The sequence below is a fragment of the Sprattus sprattus genome (assembly GCF_963457725.1).
Source record: "Sprattus sprattus genome assembly, chromosome: 2".
In the NCBI taxonomy this organism is placed as follows: Eukaryota; Metazoa; Chordata; class Actinopteri; order Clupeiformes; family Clupeidae; genus Sprattus; species Sprattus sprattus.
Genome location: NC_137921.1, coordinates 57,455,709 through 57,478,845, shown reverse-complemented (window position 1 = coordinate 57,478,845; position 23,137 = coordinate 57,455,709). Strand labels below are relative to the sequence as shown.

The window sequence follows — 23,137 nt, the reverse complement described above, 5'->3', positions numbered from 1 at the left end:
TCAGCATGGACAATAGCACACCCACTCCCTCTCTGGCTTTCAAACACATCCCATATTTCACATTCTCCTGCTTCTGATCGCTTTCCCGATATTGTTTCTGATGCTGCTTATCGTCACGGCGACAGGCAGGTCATTCAGCCCCTTGCTTTGACTGCCGCTCCAACTCCCTAATTTCTTGACGTAAATGGATGACCCTATACACATAACAACAACAAAGACAGGCACTCTTCCAACAGCACCCCCGTCTGAGCAGGGAGACGGACTTAGGCCAGACCCCGCGAGGAGACTCCAACCAAGTTTATTTAAAAAACGCCATTCATCAGGGCACCGCACAGAGTGCCACACATGCCCAGACAGACAGACACGCAGATTAAGGTGTTGACGTCTTAAGAGAGGCAAAGGGCAGCCGCCAGCTGGTTAGTGGGAGACGAGGGGAGCAACTGGCTCTTCATAGAGGCCAAGCGGGGATGATTTGGCCCATGGATGAAGGGCAGCAGACGCTGGAGATGGAGGTGGAGGGCGGGAAGAGGAAGAGAGGGAGAGGCTGTCACCTGTGACCAAGGGCAAATAACCAGACGCTGGGCGACCTTGGAAACAAAACAATCACTTGTCCCGCTTCCCATTACCTGAATGAGAGGTAGATGTGTGTGCACATAAATGTGAGGGGATGACTAGTGCTGGGGCCAGGCTCTGGAGATGTTTTTCACTTACGCTATTGACTGGACTCCAGGAGAAAGGGTGTGTGTATGTGTGTGTGTGTGTGTGTGTGTGTGTGTGTGTGTGTGTGTGTGTGTGTGTGTGTGTGTGTGAGATGAGATCTCTGAGATCGGTACACAAACGCTTTCCCTCTCTCTCTCTCGGCCTCACACAAACCTTTATCAGGATTAACTCCTATGTCACCAAATCCAAGTGAATGAGGCAGAGCTCATTGCAAAAATATTCACAGCAGAAATAAAAAAAAAAAGCTATAATTTAACCTTTACCTAATGAATCAGCGCACCAAAGTAACTATTTCACTGGTGAAACCAAGCTCCCCAAACCTCTCCCCTATCCTGAAACGGTTGAGACCTGCGCGGCACCTGGCAGTATATTTGGACAGGCTCGTACACAGAGCCCTTTAGGAGTCTCCCGAGCCCTGCTCTTTCTCTGTGGCACACAAAGCTCACTGTTAGCATTAGAGAGCGTGTCCCGCCACACGCTTGCATTCGGGGTATGTGTACACACATCTGTGCTCGCATCGAGCTCTCAAAGTGACGATTCGCAGCTCGCAGCGGGACCTCACACACACACACACACACACATACATATACACATGTGCGTACACACTCACACTCACACACAGCAAGCATAAACACACACATGCACATTGTATATACACATGCAAACATACAAAGTGAGGGGCGAGGTGAGGGGGGATGGGGAGCGGTTGGCATGGCTATCGTCAGAGCAGCTAATGCAGCCTGACACCTTTGGGGCTTACTCCATATCAGCTGGGAGCAGGAACTAAAACAGGAGGAACTAACAAAGGGAGAGACTAAAGGAGGAACCCTCACCTGCATCCAGAATACCCTGGGCCAAGATGGCACCGAACTTGGCCATCACATCATCGTGTTTGTCGTTGATGACCTTTGAGTACAGCTGTCTGAACGTGGTGACCTGGAGGGAGAAGGGAACAAAGCCTGATCAGACAAGGTCCATGAGGATCCATCATGCATGGTGCTGAAATCAGTATGGCCATGGCATGATCAATATTATTCTGAATGGAAAAAATAGATATCAACACCATTCCAGTTTAGATTGCTTTTCAACAAAAAAAAAAAAAGAAATAAGACAACAAGAACAAAAAAGGAGAACAAAATGAGCGCTGTTATTTGTTACAGCATCTCTGGGCCATTCTGTGCTCCCCCTTCACATAGTGCATTCAGGAAATATTCAGAACCCTTCACTTTTTCCACCCTCTTATGGTGCATGTTTTATTTCCACGTTGTCAATATGGGGTATTGAGTGCAGAAAAATAACAAAATGTAAAAAAAAAAGGGGGGGGTCTGAATACTTTCTGAATGCACTAGGCAGATGGAAGCTGCTGTGCACCAAACACAGGCTGTCTCTCTCTCCCGTTTCAGATCAACTTTTGGACTCACCTTCAAAACTGGCCAGCTCTTTGAAGAGCCGTTTTCAGGGATTTAGAAAAGTTTCACAACAACCATGAAGCCCAATGCATCCAGAGTAAATGAGCGCTCTATCTGCCTCTACACCATCCTCTCCATTTCAACTGCACTGTGTCGTTATGGCTTTCCAACTTATTCTAACTCTCCTGCTTCTTTTTCCTCCCTCCTGTTCTACTGGTCGCAACTTCATCAGGCGCATTCAACTCCCTTGCAGTCTCACTCTCCCTTATCCATCCCTCACACACACACACACACAAATATAACCCTCTCTGCCTCTCTCTTACACACACACCCCCCATCCATCATCTTCCCTCTCCCGCTCTCTCGACTCAATTTGCAGAGGAGTTTAAATTGGGGGTGACTCAGGGACGAGGTTCAGGTCCCCCAAACACTGCGCCACTGCCGAGCCATTTGAGGAGCAATCAGGGCCCTAATGCATTTCATTGTTCCGCTGATCGCGCCTGACCTCCCTGTCTGGGAGTTTAATGGCTTTCATCAGCACGCCAACACGCCCATGCATACAGAATGCAGTGCAGCGTAGGACGGATAAGGGAGAGATGCAGCCACCGCACCTTACCGTATTGGTACATGGGATTAAACTGGAACGTTGCCGTTCAACACAAAGAAAAACAATTCATTCACCTAATTTGCCAAGGTGACAGACTGGATATCTGGATAATGGAAGAGGGTTTAACAGTCTATCCGGGTTGGAAACAGCTCTATCCCTGCAGCCAAGTGGAGTGAATGATCACCCCAGACATGCCTTCAGGTCATTATTTACTAATCAAACAGCGAATGAAAAGTGGATTTCTGAGAGACACACGGGCTGTTGGGACTAACTGATGACAAACAGTCGCGCTCCTGGTAATCAGAGGTGATGTGAAGGTCCTCGTGCTGATCACTGTCTCTACCTGACCTGCCATCATCACTCCACAGCAATCCATGTCTGCCTGTCTTCGATCCGCAGTCAGACCAGAGGACCGCTGCTGGTTGTGAGCGGACCTCGTAAGGATTGCAGATGTTGTGGGAGCAGTGAGAATCTCTCAGTCATCATCACTTTAGAGTAGAAGAGCAGTTCTGAAACCTCCAACTAATGAGAGCGACACCTACCTGCTGGCGTGTGTGCCTGCGTGAGCCGTCCCCTGACTGCTGTAAGACGGAAGGCTAATGTTTGGATGTGTTGCTCACCTTTGGACAGGTGACCTCTGTTTGCTGGACCATGATGAGGGCAGAGGCGATGAGCGCTCCCTGTCTGACGTAGTTCACGGGGTCGTTGGTCATGGGTTCCAGAAGGTTTATGGCTTCCTGTGAGAGGAAACACAAAACAAATTCATACATTAATTTCAGAACCATCGAAGGCAAAGTAATGGTGAGTCCATCACCTGGGATTGCTGTAATGGTGCATGTGTGCATGTGCAGTTGTTGGGTGGAGGAGTTGGGGTTCTGCTCAGTGTCCAAAAAGAGCAGCGGAGATTGTGTGATTTATTCTCAGTGAGTTGCACGGTAATGTCCTACAGTGAATCTTACTGTATTTTATAGAGAGTGGATCGAAATGTGCTCAGAACTAACTCTGGTCTGCTTGGTCTCCTTCAAAATGGAAGAGGAAAAAACCCTCCACTTCTGTGGGGAAACTGTGCTGACGATGGCTGACAATCATAATGTTTGCGGAGATAAACTCAGTTTCCATTTTCAAAGCCAATTCCAAGAGTAACAGCGGAGAGTGCAGACACAAAACCATTAGCAGTCTCTGGCCACATGAATGTAATGAGCCCAAGCTACGTCACGACTGTTCCGCAGTAGAATGAAGTCGAGCCCTCTGCTGCTACACCAAGAGGCTATTGTGGTGGTTGAGTGTGCAGGCGGGTTCGTCAGCACACATTCCTTGTGGTGTTTGGACTGAAAACCACACACTTATCATTTTGCGCTGTGCACGCCCGTGCACATTCAACACAGCAACACCTGTGACCCATTTCACGTGCCCGAGCTCCAAACAAACCTGCAGGCTGGTCAGTGAAAGGGGCTCATGCCCGGAGAGGGAGGCTCGTCATGGAGACCGACACAAAGACAAACGAGAAGGGGGAGGGGGGGAGAGAAGGAAAGAAAGAAAAAGAGAAGAGTGGAAATGACTGCTGCTGTATTAGCAAGACTGGAGAGATGAAGTTGTTGACTTTCAAAAAGGTTTCTCCCTTTCCATTCCCATACAGACACAGAGAATGGCGCTGAATGGGTGGCAGCAGACTGTCTGAATGAACCTCGGAGCTCTCAAAGCAATCCTCCGTGACCAGTTTCCCTGGGGCCTTACCACCAAGGCCCAACAACAAGGGCTTCGCCAAGAGGCCTGGCACAGGTGCCCGAAAAATGGGTGGCAAACAACCACACCACCCATCAGTACCAACTCCCTGCCCAGACACAAACCGTGAAAACCCAAAACCAAACTGGTCTCACCCAATAATTTACACGGCTCACACCACAACGCCAATTTGTTCCACTTCATTGGGTTTCCTGGGCACAGCCCACCATGGCCCAAGGCTAAGCCCGTCATCCAGCAAGCAAGCATGAAAATAAGCCCTCTCTGTATCTTCTTCCCTTCCCTTCCCTCTGGCCTGACATGAAACAGTCCACTGCACTAATGAATAATATGGAAGCAAGAATTAGCTAAATAAAAGAATGAAAACGATCTGGAATGGCTGTGCTTGCCAGCACGGAGGTGATGTGAGTCTTCAGTCGGCCAGGGAGCCGTGACCACATCCTGTGCTTGATTGGAGAGCCTGCTTAAACTGAGGAGATTGAGCGTCAGGACTAATCTGCGGAGGGCCCTGAAGAATGCCATGCTCCTCCGCTGGCCTCCAGCTTACTCCGTAGAGCCCACTGACATGGAACACGCCCTCCAGCACGGCAAGATGTCAGCCAAAACCCAAGGTTTATAAGGTGGGAGAAGGACTTTTTGAAAGAGAAATTGGACAGCTTATCCTCTCTGCATCATACTTTTGCACTCATTTGGAAAGGCGACCCATTTACCTGACAAATTGCAAGGCAGAATCAACCAATGGCAAATGGTGTTTACACTTGCAAAATGACTTGAACACCAGATCAAAAAAAAGGACGGGGGATGGGGGATGGGGGATGGGGGGGGGGGGGGTGTTCAAACAGCTTGGCTCTGCACTTTCTCTCACAGCACAGCTCGGGCAAATGTAATATGGCTGCAATAAAAATAACCAAAGCCCCAGGTGTATAAATTACGGAACCTGGCGTGTTAGGCTGCGGGTGACCCACATAAGGATCCACAGCCGAAGTGGCAGTACTCCCTCCCTCAGATTCTCTTTCACACACACACACACACACACACACAAACACAGAGACACACACACACACACACACTGAACCACCAGACCGGTCCAGTTTGTGAAGACGAGTGGGCACAGGCTCGCAGGACTGACTCCAGGTGAAATGGGCCATGGCTCTGCATGGGCCTGCGGGCTTGAGTGAAGCGCCTCATTAAGCCATCCAGGCAAGGAGACAGGCGCTTCCTCTGAATAAGTGTGTGTGTGTGTGTGTGTCATCTCCAGTGAGGCACACAGGCAGAGATACTGTGGCTTCACTGAGCAGACAGAGACACGGGTGTGGACATATACCTGGTATGAACTGCCTCTTGGACAAACCCATCCTAGACGCACCCTGCCCAAAGACTAACTTCAGCTGTCGCTGCTGTAGTGGTCTGGGAATCCAGTGCTGAGAAGACTTATGTATTCAGCATACCATTTGCCATAACTAAATCTGAATGGATTGCTACACAGCGATATCAAACCATTAAAAGAAACTTCTCCTAACATCAGTATGTGCACAGCTTGAATCCTTTTTGAGGATTTAATGTTCTTGCTTAGAGACATCTTTCGACTTGTTCTCAGAGCACGGTGTGTTAACTTCTGTTCCATTAGGCAAGAGAACTGTCTATGACTTTCAAAGAGAACTCCGAGAGGTATTTTTGATAGTTCTGACTATTTGCCGTGAGATTGGATTATCTGCCTTTGTGACCTGTCGGAGTTGGGCCGCATAACTATCAGCCAGCCACCGCTGGCATGGTAATCAAGCCATGCAACAGCTGTCACATTCAAATAAGCTGAGCAATGTACACACACACACACACACACACACACACACACACACTCTCAGAGATATCCAACTTCCTGTTTGGGTCCTGCTTCCCATTGATCTCTGTCCAGTCATTGGAACTGATGGGGAGGAGCTGGAGGGGACAGTCTGGGGAGGCTGCAATGAATCATAACTGTCCAAGAAAGACATAAGAGCTGATCGGAAGAGAGAGAGAGAGAGAGAGAGAGAGAGAGAGAGAGAGAGCGAGGAGAGAGAGAGGAGAGCGAGAGAGAGATCCAGCACTCTGGAATGGGAGTGGGCTACCAGGAAGAGACAAGTAAGAGGAAATGTGGTGTAGGAAGAGGGTTCAAATAGACGAAGAGAGTAAATGGATGAAAGGTGAGGGAGAGGAAGTTGAAGGGTGAGAGACAGGGGAGAGGAAAGAGGAGAGGTGGACTCACCTTGAGTCCTGTGCCGGCACAGCAGATCCCCAGAGCCATGGCCGCTCCGCAACGCACATGAGGGTTGTAGCTCTCTGACAGCAAGGACACCACACTGGGGCACTGATCCGGAGTCCTGTGGAGAGACACACACACACACACACACACACACACAACACACACACACACACACACACACACACACACACACACACACACACACACACACACACACACACACACACACACACACACACACACACACACACACACACACACACACACACACACACACACACACACACACACACACACACACACACACACACACACACAGGTGCTTTTAGTGAAACTGGAACATGAGACACTCAAAAAGAAAAACATAACTTGATATTAGGGCCGGGACTTTAACGCGTTAATTAAGATTAATTAATTACACAAAAATGAATGCATTAAAAAAATTGACGCATTTTAATCGTATCTATTTTTGCACCACGGAACCTTTCTCACTGGAGGAGTTCCAGACGGACCGATTATACTGGCGCACCAACTAACGCGCAAAAATCACTGATCTCAAAAAGAAAGTTCGGTTCAAACAAGTTGAGATCAGTGGTTCAAACAAGTTGAACAAACCACAGTGGTACAGTGAACATGAACATGAAGCCGCGTTGGTTGGCTCAGTTGATGGGACATTTTGTTACAAAAAACGAACGAACGAATTGTGTTTTGCTTAAAAAAACTGTATTAGTATTATAGTTTACAGAAGGTCTACCTATCTATAGGCTACCTGAATTTCTGAAATGTACTACATTTCTAAATATGGTATTGCTACACTTAATGGCGAAAATTGCACTGGTCTGTTGGACTTGAACAAAAATAAACAATATTTTTGTTGCTTAAGCTTATGTATTCAGTCATTATTCAATGGTATACTAAAAATCCATGTGAAAAAAAATACTTCTCACTGTTCTCAGGTCAAATATTTATATGCGATTAAAATGCGATTAATTAATTACAAAGCCTCTAATTAATTAGATACATTTTTTTAATTGAGTCCCGGCCCTACTTGATATTCATGCTCACACTGAAACGGTTCCAAAAAGCCATATTATGACCGTAATTCTTCCTTATAAGCGAAGACTTTTTTTTTTTTATTATTTTTTTTTGGGCTTTCATGCCTTTAATTGATAGACGAGCGAAGAGTGGGACAGGAAATTGAAGGGAGAAGAGATGGGGAGTGGACAGGAGAAATGACATCAGGCCGGATTCGAACCTGTGTCCTCCATGGGCGTCAAGCCCGAATGTGGTCGTGGCTACCGTTTGCGCCACAGTGCCCCCCATAAGCAAAGACTTTCACTTTCATTTTAGTTTTAAAAATGAGAAGAAATGGCGGCATTTCATGGCAGCTCTTGTACATAAAAATCTGCACAGTGAGTCGAGGACCTGAAGCTATGGAGCGATGCTGAAAGTGCATTTCAAACGAGGGCAGTGGGTGCCCTGATTTAGCTGAAGGCCACGACAAATGGGTGGTATACGGGATGTTTAGGTCATACCAGCTAAACTGCTGTGCTATTGAGTTTTGGTTTAGTTTGAGAGTCTAAGAGTGTGAGCCCTTTTTTCTGTCTTTTAAATTGTGTTTAGAAGGGGGGAGTAGCCCACTGCCACGTGTTTAAAAAAGTTGGACAGTGATTAATGGACTTGACACTTTTCCAGGATTTCATACATTTAATATGGAGGAGGGGTGAAGTGGGGGGGTGGACTGAGGTGGTGGAGGTGGTGAAAGCAAAACTTGCCTTCCTATTTAGCAAGACAAGCTCTTTGGCTGCCACTGTAATTGCATGGGGTCTGGCGGGGACTGAATGGGAGCTTTCTGTGTTAAATCTAAATTGTCATTTCTTGCGTAGACTAAATGATGGCCCTTGCCAGAGAAATTAACATGCGCTTTTCATTCCACAGAGCCGCCTGCAGCCTGATCTGCTGCCCTCGGAGCATGAGGGTGGGAGGGGAGATTTGGTTTGGCGTGTCTTTCACCCCCTTTGAGTAGGCGTGGGGGTGGGGGGGATACGAGCGGTGGGAGCAGAAGAGACGAGGACATGATCTCTGAAACCAGGCAACCCAGGCCCAACACTGACGACTGGAAACATGCAATTTATCATCGGCTGGCACCCGAAGCAGAACATTACGCATTGTTATATGGTAGAGGGCTTTGACACATGAGAGTAAAGGGGGGGTACTAGCAGGGCTCTCTGGAACATTGGAGCCCCACGGCAGTAAAAGAGGCACGCTGGCAAACCCCATCTTCCCCTATCCAACCTCTCCATCTCTTGCTGGTACTAATGTTCCCTCAGACCCTTGCTGTGCAAGGTGTAGCCCCATGTTTAGAGAGGGATCACGTGCTGATGCGAGCGAGGTCCTCACTTTTTCCTGGCTCTGCCATGCTGTAGGACTTCAACAGAAGCTCCAGGAGAGCCTCTTCACGTGGTTCTTTTGAACTCCCACTCTTAAACCTCCTCCTTCGCCCATCCCCTTCATTTGAACAAACCCAAAGTCAAGGCAGCTGTGTCAGGAAGGTTTTCTTTAAACAATTTACACAAGGTGATTACAGCTCACCAGGCCTCAGTAGGGCTCTCTGCTCGAGGTGGGATTGGTGTCTGCGGAACGGGTGCGGTGGGGATTAAGGTGTGTGTGTGTGTGTGTGTGTGTGTGTGTGTGTGTGTGAGGGGGGGGTGCATGTCAGTATGTATTTAGGCAGTGTGACCGTATGCATGTCTGGAGTGTGTGATCATATGCTTTTGTATGAAAAATTCAAAATGTGTGTGTCCTGTGTGGTTAAAGTGTGTGTGGGAATATGCACAAGTGATTGTGTGCGAGTGTGTGTGTGTTTTGAGAAGAGGTCATGTTGGGCCCTTTCGCAACCATCCAATCTTGATCAAGATGTATAATAGCCTGCTTCAAGGGGATAAGAGCACTTGAGGATCAGGCACTTGGGAAAGGAGGCCGTGATGAGGTTCACAGTTACATTAGCGTCAGTGAAGGCAATCTGGCCCGCTGATGCCCTCATCTCCTCTCCTCTACTTCTCCATTAGCCCAGTGAGCTCTGGGTGGACACGACAGGAGGAACTGGGAGCCTGACAAACCGGACAGCCCACCCATATGGAAGCGGATTTGAGAAGAGGGACTTTCCCCAGATCAAAGGGGTCGATTTCCACATGGCCAGAGGAGGGACCAATGTTTTCACTTCACGAAAACACCTTTCAAACACATTGGATTTCTGCTGATGATGGTGGTGAGCAGGAAATGCAGAACGCATCAGAGCAAAAAATGATGAAAGTTTTCAGTGCTCTAAACATTTAATAAGTGATATCCGAAGAGGTTGGACTGCCACTTTAAAGTAGTAGTAAGACATTGATTCAATCTGCCTCTAGCCAAAACCATTTCAGTCCAAAAGTTCAGGGTGACCACTTACTCTATTTGCATTCCCTTAAGGATTGATATCAGTGCTGCTAGTTTCTGGCCTCACTTGTTGAGGTGAAACACCCACTGGGAATGAGACTCATGTGGGCTTTCAAGTAAATCAGATACGCACAAGAGACGCCTGGGGCTGAGATGCACTAATTCTATTACGTCAGCAATCCACAGGCCTGATAACACCAACTCCAGATAGCGATCTTCAGACTAGTTTAGACCTTTCAGATTTGTTTAGCTTGAACTGCTATTAGAGACACTACTACTGAGAGACACATTTTTGAAAGGCAATAACAGTTCTGTTAATTCAGATTAGAATGCTCCCCTGAGAACTTTTTGTTGGGAGAGACTGTGGCAGACCAACTGGATTAAAAAGTGAAATCGCTACATGCCAGAAATCCTCTCAGGTGCTACATACTCCAGAAATGCAGATGCCCTTACACACACACACATATACAGCCTACATAGAATTATGGACCTTACATTAGGGACGAACAAGCGAGAACGCCTCATCCAGAGTTTGGTAATACGGGCTTGTTCCCTTTTGGTAGGGGCCCTGTTCATGTGAGTTTAATGCAGACCAGCCGCTGGGGGTTTAGGGTCTCCTCTCGACACTAGGCTGAAGCGTTAATTAGTGTTCAAAAAGGGCAATCACAGAGAGATCAGGATCACCTTTCAACAGACCCTGTCGGGGATTAAGGCTGCTATTCTGATCATGATGACCACTACAATACTTTTACTCTGACCTACCAAATTATGAAAGGGGAAAGAGGGAGCCCGGAGTCAAATGTAGACACTTTTTTCTGTGGCAGGATTTTAAACATGAGCATTTTGGAAAGGAATGGAAGGACAGTTTGAAGCCTCTCAAAAGAGGGCAGACCTATTGTCTGGTTGGGAGACTAGAACAGTTGCTGATCCAAAATGTGACAACACACAAAGGCTCTGTGTTAGAAGACACGACTACTACTGCTAATACCCATTTTCAGGTTTTTTTTAGCAAACCTAGCATCATGAAGCTCACTGATATTGCAGCTCTTTAGTGTCACTGCTGGCAAATAGCACTGGTTTGCCATCCAAGGGTGCAAAACAGATATAAAAAAGGTAGGATATTGAGAAAGTTAAGGTAAAAAAAAAAAAAAATTCATTCAGTTCTAAAAACTATTAACAGCTCAGTTTGGTATTGAACAATAAAAACAAATACAGTATATGGCCAAAAATATAATTTTCCTTTCAGAAAGAAAGGCCACAGTTTTACAAGACTTTTCAGGTCTCCAACCTTCACACTTTTGAAACTTGAAACGTTAAGCACAACATAAAACTGCCAATGAGGACTCAAGATGTTCTGAAACAGTTGTACAAGTGACACTTCTTGAAACACTGAAACCCTCATTTTTATAAAGAACCACAGTTTACTGTGGGCAGCTGAACCCACTCAACTATTGGAGCCTCTAAATAAGGTTTCCATGGGAACAGTCATACCTTAAAATTTGCCAACAAAGTCAAATGGCCAAAAATGAAAGAGTCTAATTTAGCAAAACAGCATTGGTATACATACTGTCAGCAGGGCATTACCAATATTTTGGTGAAGATCTTTGTGATCTTTTGTACTTGCCTTTATATGAAACCACACTTTAGAAATCTTTCAAGACCAATTGTTACAGACAAGTTCCAATTTACAGAACTTTCCTTCCTATTTGTCATAAGAAGCATTCCACTCAATCTGGCCAAGACACCATTTAAACCACATGGTTGATTCGGCTCAAGAAGAGAACCAATTACTTCATTTAATCAGGGTCAATCAAGAGAGGATATGAATAATAATCCATTTTTATGAGGCAAAAAGTGCAGCTGAAAGCAGATCCTGAGAATAAACAGCTCCATGGATCCAAACCAGACCTCCTTTTAAATCATCACTGCCCCTCCTCACCCACTAGCCTACTTATTAATGGTATGGGCAGGAAAAAACAAGCAGTAAGGAGAATTAGAGAGTGAAGTACTATATCCGTAATGCACTCCAGATAATGCCAGAGACGGTGTATAAGGAGACTAGATAGTTTTAATGCCAATACAAAGCACCCGGGACAGAAACACTGTTTGGATTTGACTAGCTTTCTTTGCTCTTCAGCTCGATATGCTGCTTTTACAGCAGACTCTATTGTGTTTTATAGGATTCTACCCAAAATGCAGGTGCTATTTCTATATGCCAGTGTTGGCCTTAATTATGGAGGTCACCCTTTTCCATTCCTTTTTCAGCAAGACCAGTCAAACTTAAGATTAGAAAGTGACTTTTACTGCATGTTGAATTTGAGTGAAGTGTGAAGTTTTGATTAAAACACATTTACTCCTTCCACCAGTCAGTCATACACAGAAAGCCTCAACAAATATTACAAACGCACACACTGAACAGAAAAACAGACTATGAATGGTGAGACTATAAATGAAGTCGACTAGTCATTCCAGTAACTGAATTTCAGGGTGTGCGGAATGAGTCTGCCTCATTTTGACATTTAAGGTTGCCGTATTCAGAGAAACTCGTCGTCAACCTCCCCCCATTTCAAAAGGAATATGCAGCTTTTTTTAGGAGCCACCCTCCAGCAGTCAACAAAATGAGCAAACTCTTCAGATGAACTACTTTGCAATGCTCCGCAAATGGCATCTCCCTCCAAGCAGATGGATATCTGGTACATCTCAGTGAGAGGCAAAAAAGAAAAATCGAAATGAAGGAGAAAAAAAAAAAAAAAAAATGGTGACACTGTTATGGTCTACGCTGTTTTCCCCCGCTGCTAAACTTCCATAAACAAAAGAAGAAAGCTGACACACAACAGAGTGGCGTGAGTCGGGGACCAAAATGATCCTCAGGAGGACCAAAATGACCCTGTGCCAGGTGTCGCTGGACACGACGTTGGAAAAGAAACCAAACCGTGAGCAGCCAGGTATGATTTGCATACCAAAGAGGAATGAAATTGAGCACTGATATAAAGAGTGACATACGGGACAAACGATCATTTCTATGGAAGACACATTATATCTAGGGAATCAAATTTTCAATGGAATCCTAAACGAAAGAGGGGGGAAAAAAGTGAGCCAGACATCCAAAGCTAGAGCTAGTGAAAAAGATCGACTAAATGTTGGAAATATTATGCAGACACCCAGTTGTACACACCAATTGAACTGCCAACAGACATTAGCGGCATTCATGGACCTTGGGGTAAGCTGTGAGGATCCAGCAAAGTGCTGCTCGGCTTCAGCTCAGCACGAGTGGGGTTGCAAAATATTAGTCAGTTCAGATGGAAAATCTGAGTCAGCGCTTGACCCGAATTTGAATGTATTTGAACCGATGTTTTGAAGTAGCAGGCAGGAGGCTGGGTGCAGAGCAGAGGGGTGGAGACCAGATGTGTCGTGGCCTTAACACAGACAGAACAGACTGTGCCAACACACATGGGGGGCTGCTAGCAAACGCTCACATCTGAGGCCCACAAGCATACAGAGCCGGGCAGCAACCTTTTAGTCTCGGGATAATTAAAAGGCAATCCTTCACTCTTGGCACAGTGGGAACTACAGTGGGATGGTGGGTGGTTGCAGGTTCATTTAAAAAAGATGTTGTGAGCAAAGAGAAAAATGCGGGTGACTTCTATGTCTAGCAGGATGAAGGATGCTGCATCCTCTGGAATTTGATGGACAGACCAGACCATCCTGCAGTGAAGGGCCCAGACTCCCAGTGTTCTCAACAAGATGACAGAAGGGGTGGACACCTGTGCTGAAGAGTCTTTGGTGCAAGAGCTCTTTTCATAGAGGAGAGGTCATGTAAGACTAGTTGCAGGTCCTGGGCTACCTTTAAGGAGGAAGGGGGGGGGGGGGGGGGGAAGCTGAAGTTTTTTCAGGGGAGCTCTGTTTAGCTTTAAGGATCATTAGGGACCACCAACTACCAAACAAACCAGAGGGAACACATCTATGCTGTTTTGACGAATCAAAATCCATACAGAAGAGGAACCGATCCCTGCAGATATTATGCAAAAATGGGTGTTGCCTAAAAACACCCCAAATGAGTTATGGTAAAAAAGGCATCTGGCTCCCTGCACATCCAATGATGTGTCATTTCACACTTTCCTCAGTTTTTCTTGCAGCATAAATATTTGCAATCCTGAGAACCAAGACAGATTATTTCATTTTGGATGAACCTTGCTGAAGTGCCTTAAAGGATGGCGGCAGACTGAAGTAAATGTCCAAGTTCACAGAATGTAGCTATTGAGCCGAGCACCAAGATTCTCCTCAACCTTCCCCCGTGGACAGCAGTGTCCATCTCCCACCCGCCCCCATGCAGAGAACAGCCCTTCGACTCCAGAGAGACAAACATAAACAGTAGGGTCGCTGTGCTGGAGGAAATTACCTCCCAGAACCACTGGCACACATCCAGCACAGACACATTCATCTGTTTTCCTCCGGCCGGACTCTCACTGCAGCTCACCAGCACAAGGGGGAGGGAGGGAGGGAGGGAGGAAGACACAGCACCAGTGCGCCAGCGACGAGTCAAGCCGTGAGCGAATGAGGGCCAAGCATGAGCAAAGAGCCAGTGAGCACGAGAGAGAATATGAGAGGAACATGAGGGAGACGGAGAAAGAGAGAGAGAGCGCCTGCAAGTTTGAAACCTGTGATCACGCTAGGTGATGCGGAGCGGGACTGGGGATCCTTCCAGTTTGCCGGGACAAAGGAAATTCTTCAGCAAGGAAAACAGTGAAGTGTGAAGAGATATATTTGGGATTTTATGTTTTACACCTCACAGCCAGACGGCTACGGAGATATTTTTTTTCTCTTTTTTATCCCTCCTGTCTATTTTTTTTGCGAGAAACTTAACAGGGGACACAGAATTAAGACCCCTTTCAATGATCTCAAGCTAGGGGAACGGACATCTTACTAATGGATAGTGGGTCGACACGTATAAATGTCTGACACATGAAGACCTTCCACACACTTCGTCGTAGCACCATGGCCATGAACATATCGGACACATGGAACAACAGGCTGGAAAAGTGAAAGGACTGGATATGATAGCAGGTAAGAACAAACAAACAAATAAATTGCTATTCAAGCACCCTAAAATTAGATTGAGAAGGAGGTCAAAAGACCAACACCTTCAGAGAAATTTAGAACAGCTAGGACAATTAAATTGGTATGAAGAAACTAACAAATCAACTGCTAACAAAAGCCAAGAATGACGGCTAGATAATTTTTTGCTTTAAATAAATTACTTAAAATCTGCAGCAAAGTTCGCATTTAGGCATGCCACTAAAAATAAATCTTTCAATTTCTCAGTTATAAACTTTAACGGGCTAAACTGCTTCAGAGCAAAGAATTGTATAGATACACGACAATCTCCACTTCTTGAAAATCTTAAGAGTTCAAATCACATTTGTGAAATAATAAGAAAAATTAAGACAATTATGAGTGAATCAATTTGAAGAAAGGATATCCTTTTTCAAATACCTACATATTTTGAAATCCCATAACTTGAGCCTGGATTTCAAAATAATACAACCAAAAGCTTAACTCTGAAGAGAATTAACTTTCAGGAGGGCACACTTACCAATACATCATTTTATATGCCAGGATAATGCAAATCCACCATAGAAAAATGTACAGCACACCGCCCTCAGCCTGCACTGATAACAGCCCATGGTCACTTCCTTGGTTAATTGCTTCTCTATGGTCTGGAACTCATACTAATGAGCAAACAGGAAAGTCTGATATCGTTTGTTACAATAAATGTCACTCCTCCTTATAGACATGGCAAGTTGAGGAAAATGTGCCGTTACATGTGGGAGAAGGGAAGGTAACAACCATAGCGACAACAGAAATAATAATCATGTTCATATTCCTCTCTACACCCCTCAGGAGAACCGCTAATTTCTGGCTTAATGCAAAACGGATGGGGCCTGCGCCTTACCAAACAGCATGACGCAGAACTTACCGGCTAACAACCATCCTAATTCTGAAGACACAAGACGGGACTAATGGATTACTGCAACAATTGATATTAGTGTACAGACAAAAGCAATCGTTTTCTTGGGGAGGGCATTGTAATTTTGCTTTCTTCCCCAAACGGGGGTGACGTTATACAGCTGATGGAAAGGGGGGGGGGTCACTTGTGAGCTGTTGCTGCCACCACACACCTCTCTCCTGTGCCCGGCCCCCACCCCCTCCCTATCCTGAGGGAGCCCTGTGAACATGCTGGCCAAGCCTACGGAGACCTCCAGAGCAGAGAGCCTACTCTTCCTCTTCCACTCACACCCCGAGCAGCCACCCCGAGCCCTTTCCCCTGCACCATGTCCCAGAGAGATCAGGTGTCCCTGCTGCTGCTGCTGCAGCCCAACACCTCCGACCCCCTGGACTCTGCTGCCGCCCTGGAGGACAGCGCTGAAGGTGAGGAGACTCTTCCCCTGCGCTGGGCCTCGCTGCTCATCCTGCTGGTCATTATCCCCACCATCGGGGGCAACATCCTGGTCATCATAGCCGTGTCATTGGAGAGGAAGCTGCAGAACGCCACTAATTACTTCCTGATGTCGCTCGCTGTGGCAGACCTGCTGGTGGGGCTCCTGGTGATGCCGATGGCCCTGATGAGCGTGCTCTTCAGTAAGTGACTCCCAACATCATCACTTTCTGGGTGACAGCTGTGTGCCATCAGAATTATTAATCCTCCAGCTATGAGTGGCCTCACTCTGTCTGCTGCTAGCTACACTGTTGCTTTATCCTTCAGGCAATCCCTGCTCTATTGTTCTTGAAAGGTGCCATCATTGCCACTTGCTGCTACTGCTGCTGTTGTGTGTGAGCCAGGCTGTGATATCAATTCCAGCACACTAGTTGCAGTGAGATTCTTTGTCTAGTGGAATGTCTTTTAGCTGACAGGTTCACAAGGCCCTCAAATAATTACATTGACATTATTTAGATATGCCCTGTCTGTATTTAAAATAAATAAAGATTATGGAATTTAGGGAAGAAAATATTTTATAAATAATAAAACAAACCATCATGGGTTAAAAATTCAAACAGCAATGCTTACCAAATAAATAAATAAATAAATAAATAAATAAATAAATAAATAAATAAAATAAATAAAATATCGCTAGACAAAAAAATAAATAAACTACTTCCTAACCAGGAGTGTGATTAAACTGGTTCACCGAATCCACAACTTGCAGACCTCATCCTTTGTGCCCGCTTGATAAATCCTCACATAAACATTGCTCCATCCAGCCGAGGAACTCACGCATTCTTACAGTGAGACAGAGATCAGATCAGACTGAAGCCTTCAAAACACTGCCTCCGAAACCTTACAAATATCAAAGCCATGTGTGCAGGGCAGGCAGCTGTGGTTCAACAAAAAGCATCTCTGCGGATGCCACTGCTGTGCCTTTGTGATCCAGCAGGTCCATTACTCCTCATCAGATAAAGTAGTCAGGCTTCAGTGGCACACCATGTGCTTCACCTCGATCAGGCACGGGAGGGAATCAGATAGATGGGCAGACTTATCCAAACGCAAGTGCTCTATCGGCATAGCAACCATGTGCTGCTACTCAAGTGGACACGCAGGGAAACGCTGAGAGAGGGGGAGGGTGGCAGCAGCCACAAATCAATCCATCTCACTTTAAAGCCAGCCGCTGTTGAAAGGAGGAAGCGAGACGGCAGAAACAACAAATATAAGGCATATGTCCTTATCTGGCAAGACATCGACGTCGGAACTCAAAGATGTTCGTGTTATGCTGGGATTAAAAGGGGTAACATGAAAACTAGCTGAGCACACGAGAGGCCCTCAGAATGGTTTTAGAAAGGGGTTTGTTGGTGTGGGGGGGGGGGGGCTGCAGGTTACTGTACACTGTACCGAGATCTTAGACAGAAGGGACCGTGGGGTGGGTCAAAGGAGCCTAAACAGACACAAACAAAACTAAAGTGCTTCACGCAAGTCACCAGGCAAAAGTGTGTGTAGGTTGAGAGACTACTACAAGTGCGGTTTGTGGGGTGGGTGCACGCACACATCTGCAACTGGAGAAGCTTACAGCACGACAGGGTTAGCGTGAGCTCTAAATCACTTCAGCTGTCGACGAAGATAAGTACACTAGTGTCAACTCTGAGGATAAAGAACAGTCAGTGACCCGCAAGCAAAGTCAACGAGTTATTCTTCTTTGCTTGATTAAACTTCTTGATGATAATATCTGGATTACTACTTATAGGCCTGATGTAAAGCTGGGGTTCAAGTGGGGAGCATTTTCACATCTGTGGAACAGGTGAGCAGATGTTGGATGTTAAACACCTTGAGCGATTTTCAATGGTGCTGCCATGAAGACAAAATGGATCCCCGATTACAGGGCAAAGCTAGACAATGTTAAAGTCTATGTTTTCCATAGAGGAGAACAGGCAGTGGGTGGAAACATGGGAGCTGGTTTACAGACACAGACCACATGGGTGTTTATCTTTTAAGTGGTGAGAAATATTTACGCTAGTATTTCCGCCTTGGCAGCAAACATCCTTTCCAAATTCTCTATTTCAGGGAAAAACTAGTGATTGTGTAAAAGCAGTGAGGTGTCAGAGACAGAAACGAGACTAGCCGTTTTGGCACTGAGAGTCCTCTTGTAAGAAGTAGACAGAGCTCCAGTACAGGGCTGAGAACAGCATTCTCACATATTACAATGTCCAAGCAGTCTGCACTTCCACAGGCAGAAGACACAATGACAGATCACTTTATTTGCCGGAGTAAAACAGGTTTTAGTTCAAAATCACAAGATAAACAAAAGGAGATGAGAGATGAAACTATTGTTAGCACTTGAAGGACCCCATTACAGAAATTGAAGCCTCTAGTCACATGTCAAAACAAAACAGCATGCCTATAAAGGAACCTGGGAAAGTAATTCAATTTGCTCCAGATGACAAAGCTCTTATAAATATTCCAAGTCTGACTACATAATTCCCATATACAGTCAAATATGTCATGAGATTCTCACAGTGTCTCAGGTCAAGGAACATCTCGGATCGGCTAGGATCTAGAATAGCTAAAACAACAATGGAAACAACAACAGAACCACTGTCATTTATTACAAGAATGTAATTTGAGCGTCACGCTGAGTTTGTACTGTATTCTCTAATTGTGCATAAATAAAGCTTTGCCAAACCCACCAAACACAGAACTGCTTGCCATTGAAATTTCCATAAATATTCAAAACAAATAAAAAACCCAAGTGCAAGTGCCCAAAAAACATGCCCGTTTGCAGACTGATGCCTCAGATCTTATACTATCTGAATTCTTATAAACCAAAGGATCTCTAACATGGCCCAACAACAATAATAATAATAATAATAATAATAACAACAATTGTTATTATTATTATTATTATTAAAAAAAGGCTTAATTTGTTTCAAGCACACAAAGGTGTTGAGTATTTGTTCCTCTGGAATTAAACATCTATATGAAACTCCCTCATACCCTACACAGGTAAAAGCTGAAAGCGCCAAAGCTTCCCTGGCATCAGAGTAGGATTTCAATCAGGACAGACAAATGTAATTACTTACTGGTTTAAATGTTAAACCAACCTAGTTAGGTTATATAGCCCTATTAAATCCAAAGTGTTGTGACCAATGTTACTATGGTCTAAGCAAACATTCATATCTATGATATTTCATGGGATTGAACCCCACAAACACTATATTTAAACCAAGACATAAATCATAATGTGCTGGACCCAAAAATAAACAATGCTACAATAACAAATCCCAATCAGAGTTGGCATAACGATCCTTGTAGATACCCAAAGATCAGAAATGTTTCAATCATTCACTATTCAAGATATTCTCCATCGGCAAATGGCATGAGCTGCTCCAATTCTCAGTGAAGAGGGCAAACCATGGCAAAGGACCAAAATAAGCACCCTAGAAATATTCAGAGACATCTCTAATCCTGTCAACACTGTGGTAGGGCGGACTGTACTGCTCATTTCTGTGCTTTTCAACACCTTCAAAAACCTGGAGAAACAGCAGCAAATAACAGTTTTGTTTCGCTGTTCAACATAAGCCGTTCAACTACACATCTGGGTTAATTCCTTAACTAGACAAGTTTTAAAAAAAAAAAAAAAAAGTAAAACTTTGTTTAACGGTCCCAAAATGCATCATAGTGGAATACATTTCTGATAGGACAGCAATGTTTCACATTAGCAATTCAAGTCTTTACAAGACAAGCACAGCTTGTAGATCAACTAATCTCCAATTTCTCAGTTGCCTTCACACCAGATGAATTAAAATTTGATGATATAAATGTCTCTCTTTTTTGCTTCAGACTCGGACTGGCCACTTCCTGAGTTCCTATGTCCCATTTGGCTCTTTCTGGATGTGCTGTTCTCCACCGCCTCCATCATGCACCTCTGTGCCATCTCCCTGGACCGCTACATAGCCATCAAGAAGCCCATCCAGCACAGCCAGTACAAGTCCCGCTCCAATGCCATGGCAAAGATCGCACTTGTGTGGTTCATATCGATTGGTAAGCATGTTGTGATGGGAAGAAAGGGGTAATGGCACATTAATTCCCTGCGCCTCTCCAGGTGACTAATGTCTGTAGAGCTGAGCAACGTCTGCTCTCAGCCCCATCTATGACCTGTTTACGACGCAACTTCTCCTCAGGGCATCGTGTTTGGTAATGGTTAGGACATTTAGCCTCAAAAGCTGTCTTTATACCCTGAATCTTTAAAAAGTTCAGGCACACAGACGACCGTTTTATACGAACACATTTGCGAAACCATGCGTAACGCATTAAAACTGACATTTAAAGAAGCAACAGGACACATGCCACACCAATGGAGCAGGAGCCAGTGGCCTTAGGCCGTGCAGCAGGAGACGCTGCGGAGGGAACACTGGGAACAGCCTGGGAATGTTTGCCATGTTCCCTCACAGCTCAGGGACCGTAAACAGGGAGACATTCAACGGTCATACTTGGGAGGCCTCAAAGAGTTGAGCGTACATAAATAATCTTAGACCAGCATCAATTTATTCCAGATACAAAGTAAATGTAAACCAATACTTCTAGGGATCATTTGCTGGAGTTCATGGCTCATATCAAATCTGTCCAGTGTTTGTTTACTCCGTTCTGATTAATGAGCCTTCCCATTATTTCTCACCAAAACTGTCTACATGGAGCATTCTTCAACATCCCCTTGTCTTCAAAACTGGACTGCAGCTGACTGACCAGTGAACCCATGTTTACATAAGCGCAATGATTTCCTTTTAATGATTCTCGTCTCGGTTACACAGTGGCTTTTAGAGAGGAAAAACGAAATTAAACACCTCGCAAGCCATCCTCGTTAACATCTAGTCCAGACAACTCCCCTTGGCTGAGCTGTTTGGTGTCAGCAGTGGTGCAACGCCTTGGCTGGGATGTCCTGGCGAACGCAGACAACACACCTCCAAAGGCAGGCCCCCGGCCCCGAGACACAGACAGCTTGGGCACAACGTGTCCCTGCTCTTTTTGACTGTTGGTTTTGCTGAGCCAAAAAGTAGACGACACTAGATTAAAAGTAATGATCGCTCCTCAGAGCAATGGGAATTGAAAACGTCTCTTGGTCTGTAAATGACTAATGGATCCTGTGCTGACTTGAGAGGTAGTAAATCAGGGGGTGTCTGGGAGCTACTGGTCCACCATTTCCCTTTGGTCTTTCAAAAACACCTTTGAATATCTGACATAGAAAGAGAGGACCTATTTGAACTCCATCTGTGTACTATTTGCAGTTCTGCCATTAGTTTCTGGTAAAACTCAAAACTCTGAGCCAAAGATATACAAACATAAACTTTAAAAAAAAATGCTTAGAGCTTCATTATATGACTACCTCTCTTCTTCCCTCTACAGGAATTGCCATTCCCATTCCCATCAAGGGTCTGAGAAACTTTCATCCAGCAAACAACATCACCTTCAACCAAAACCACACATGTCTGCTGAAACAGGACAGTTTTAAAGACTTCATCATGTTCGGCTCGCTGGCAGCCTTCTTCATCCCGCTCACCGTAATGATGGTCATATACCTCCTGACCATCCAGGCCCTGCGCAAAAAGGCCACCTTGCTCAGGTCACGGGTGTCACAACGCTACTTCAGGCCAACCATCTCCACCGTGAGCCAGCGAGAACAACCCAACCCTTCGCCGACGGAAAAAATAGGCACGCTAGAGCGGGTCAAGAGAGACCGAACTGGCAGTCCCCCCAACACCTTGATGGAGGGGCAGGACATCCCTATGCGTAGACTGTCAACGATGGGTAAAAGGTCCATGCAGAACATCAGCAATGAGCAGCGGGCATCAAAGGTGCTAGGTATAGTGTTTCTGCTGTTTGTGGTCATGTGGTGTCCATTCTTCATCACAAATGTAACAGCAGTACTCTGCAAGAGCTGTGACATAACGGTGGTGGGTCGGCTCATGGGCATCTTCGAGTGGATTGGCTATGTTTCGTCTGGCGTCAACCCGCTGGTTTACACGCTCTTCAACAAGACCTTCCGCGACGCGTTCGCCCGCTACATCACCTGTAACTACAGCGGTGGCCCCAGACCCCCCAAGGCGCAGCGAAAGACCCTGACCCGCATCTCCTTCCGCTCCTCTGTGGCCGAGAACTCAAAGCTCTTCATGAAGCACGGCATGAAGAACGGCATCAGCCCGGTGAACTATCAGAGCCCTCTGCGAAGGAGGACGACACCCATCCAGTCCTCCACCAGCGTGTTGCTGGACACTTTGCTGCTCACAGAGAACGAGGACTGTAAGCCGGATGAAAACGTTAGTTACGTGTGACATTTTGAACTGATCGCCAGGGAGGTCACTAGACACAACAAGGGATAATCGGTAAAAGTTGTGTTTTTTTTTTTTTTTTAACAATGTGGTCTGGCAGACATTAAAAAGTGCTACTCTTAGGTGGAAGCATTGATCCGATGATATAAAGCCTAATGAGATGTAGGGGCTGCATCA

The 23,137-nt window shown here is 45.6% G+C and overlaps 2 protein-coding genes across 2 annotated transcripts in view; one reads left to right on the top strand and one right to left on the bottom strand.

Annotated features, from left to right (window-relative positions):
• The window catches only part of psmd1 (proteasome 26S subunit, non-ATPase 1), a 41,972-nt gene that overhangs the window by 7,674 nt on the left and 11,161 nt on the right, over positions 1-23,137 (bottom strand). Inside the window, exons 17-19 of the mRNA XM_080860623.1 lie at positions 6,719-6,833; positions 3,357-3,473; positions 1,554-1,656 (exon numbers count right to left, since the gene is read on the bottom strand). Of these exons, the coding sequence (XP_080716749.1) occupies positions 1,554-1,656; positions 3,357-3,473; positions 6,719-6,833 (335 nt within the window). The remainder of the gene's footprint in view (positions 1-1,553; positions 1,657-3,356; positions 3,474-6,718; positions 6,834-23,137) is intronic.
• Positions 16,483-22,963, top strand: htr2b (5-hydroxytryptamine (serotonin) receptor 2B, G protein-coupled; the record flags this gene model as incomplete). The annotated part of the gene is made up of 3 exons (XM_080860677.1): positions 16,483-16,789; positions 20,478-20,678; positions 22,038-22,963. 3 exons carry the CDS (start codon positions 16,483-16,485, stop codon positions 22,961-22,963), a joined length of 1,434 nt encoding a protein of 477 aa, XP_080716803.1.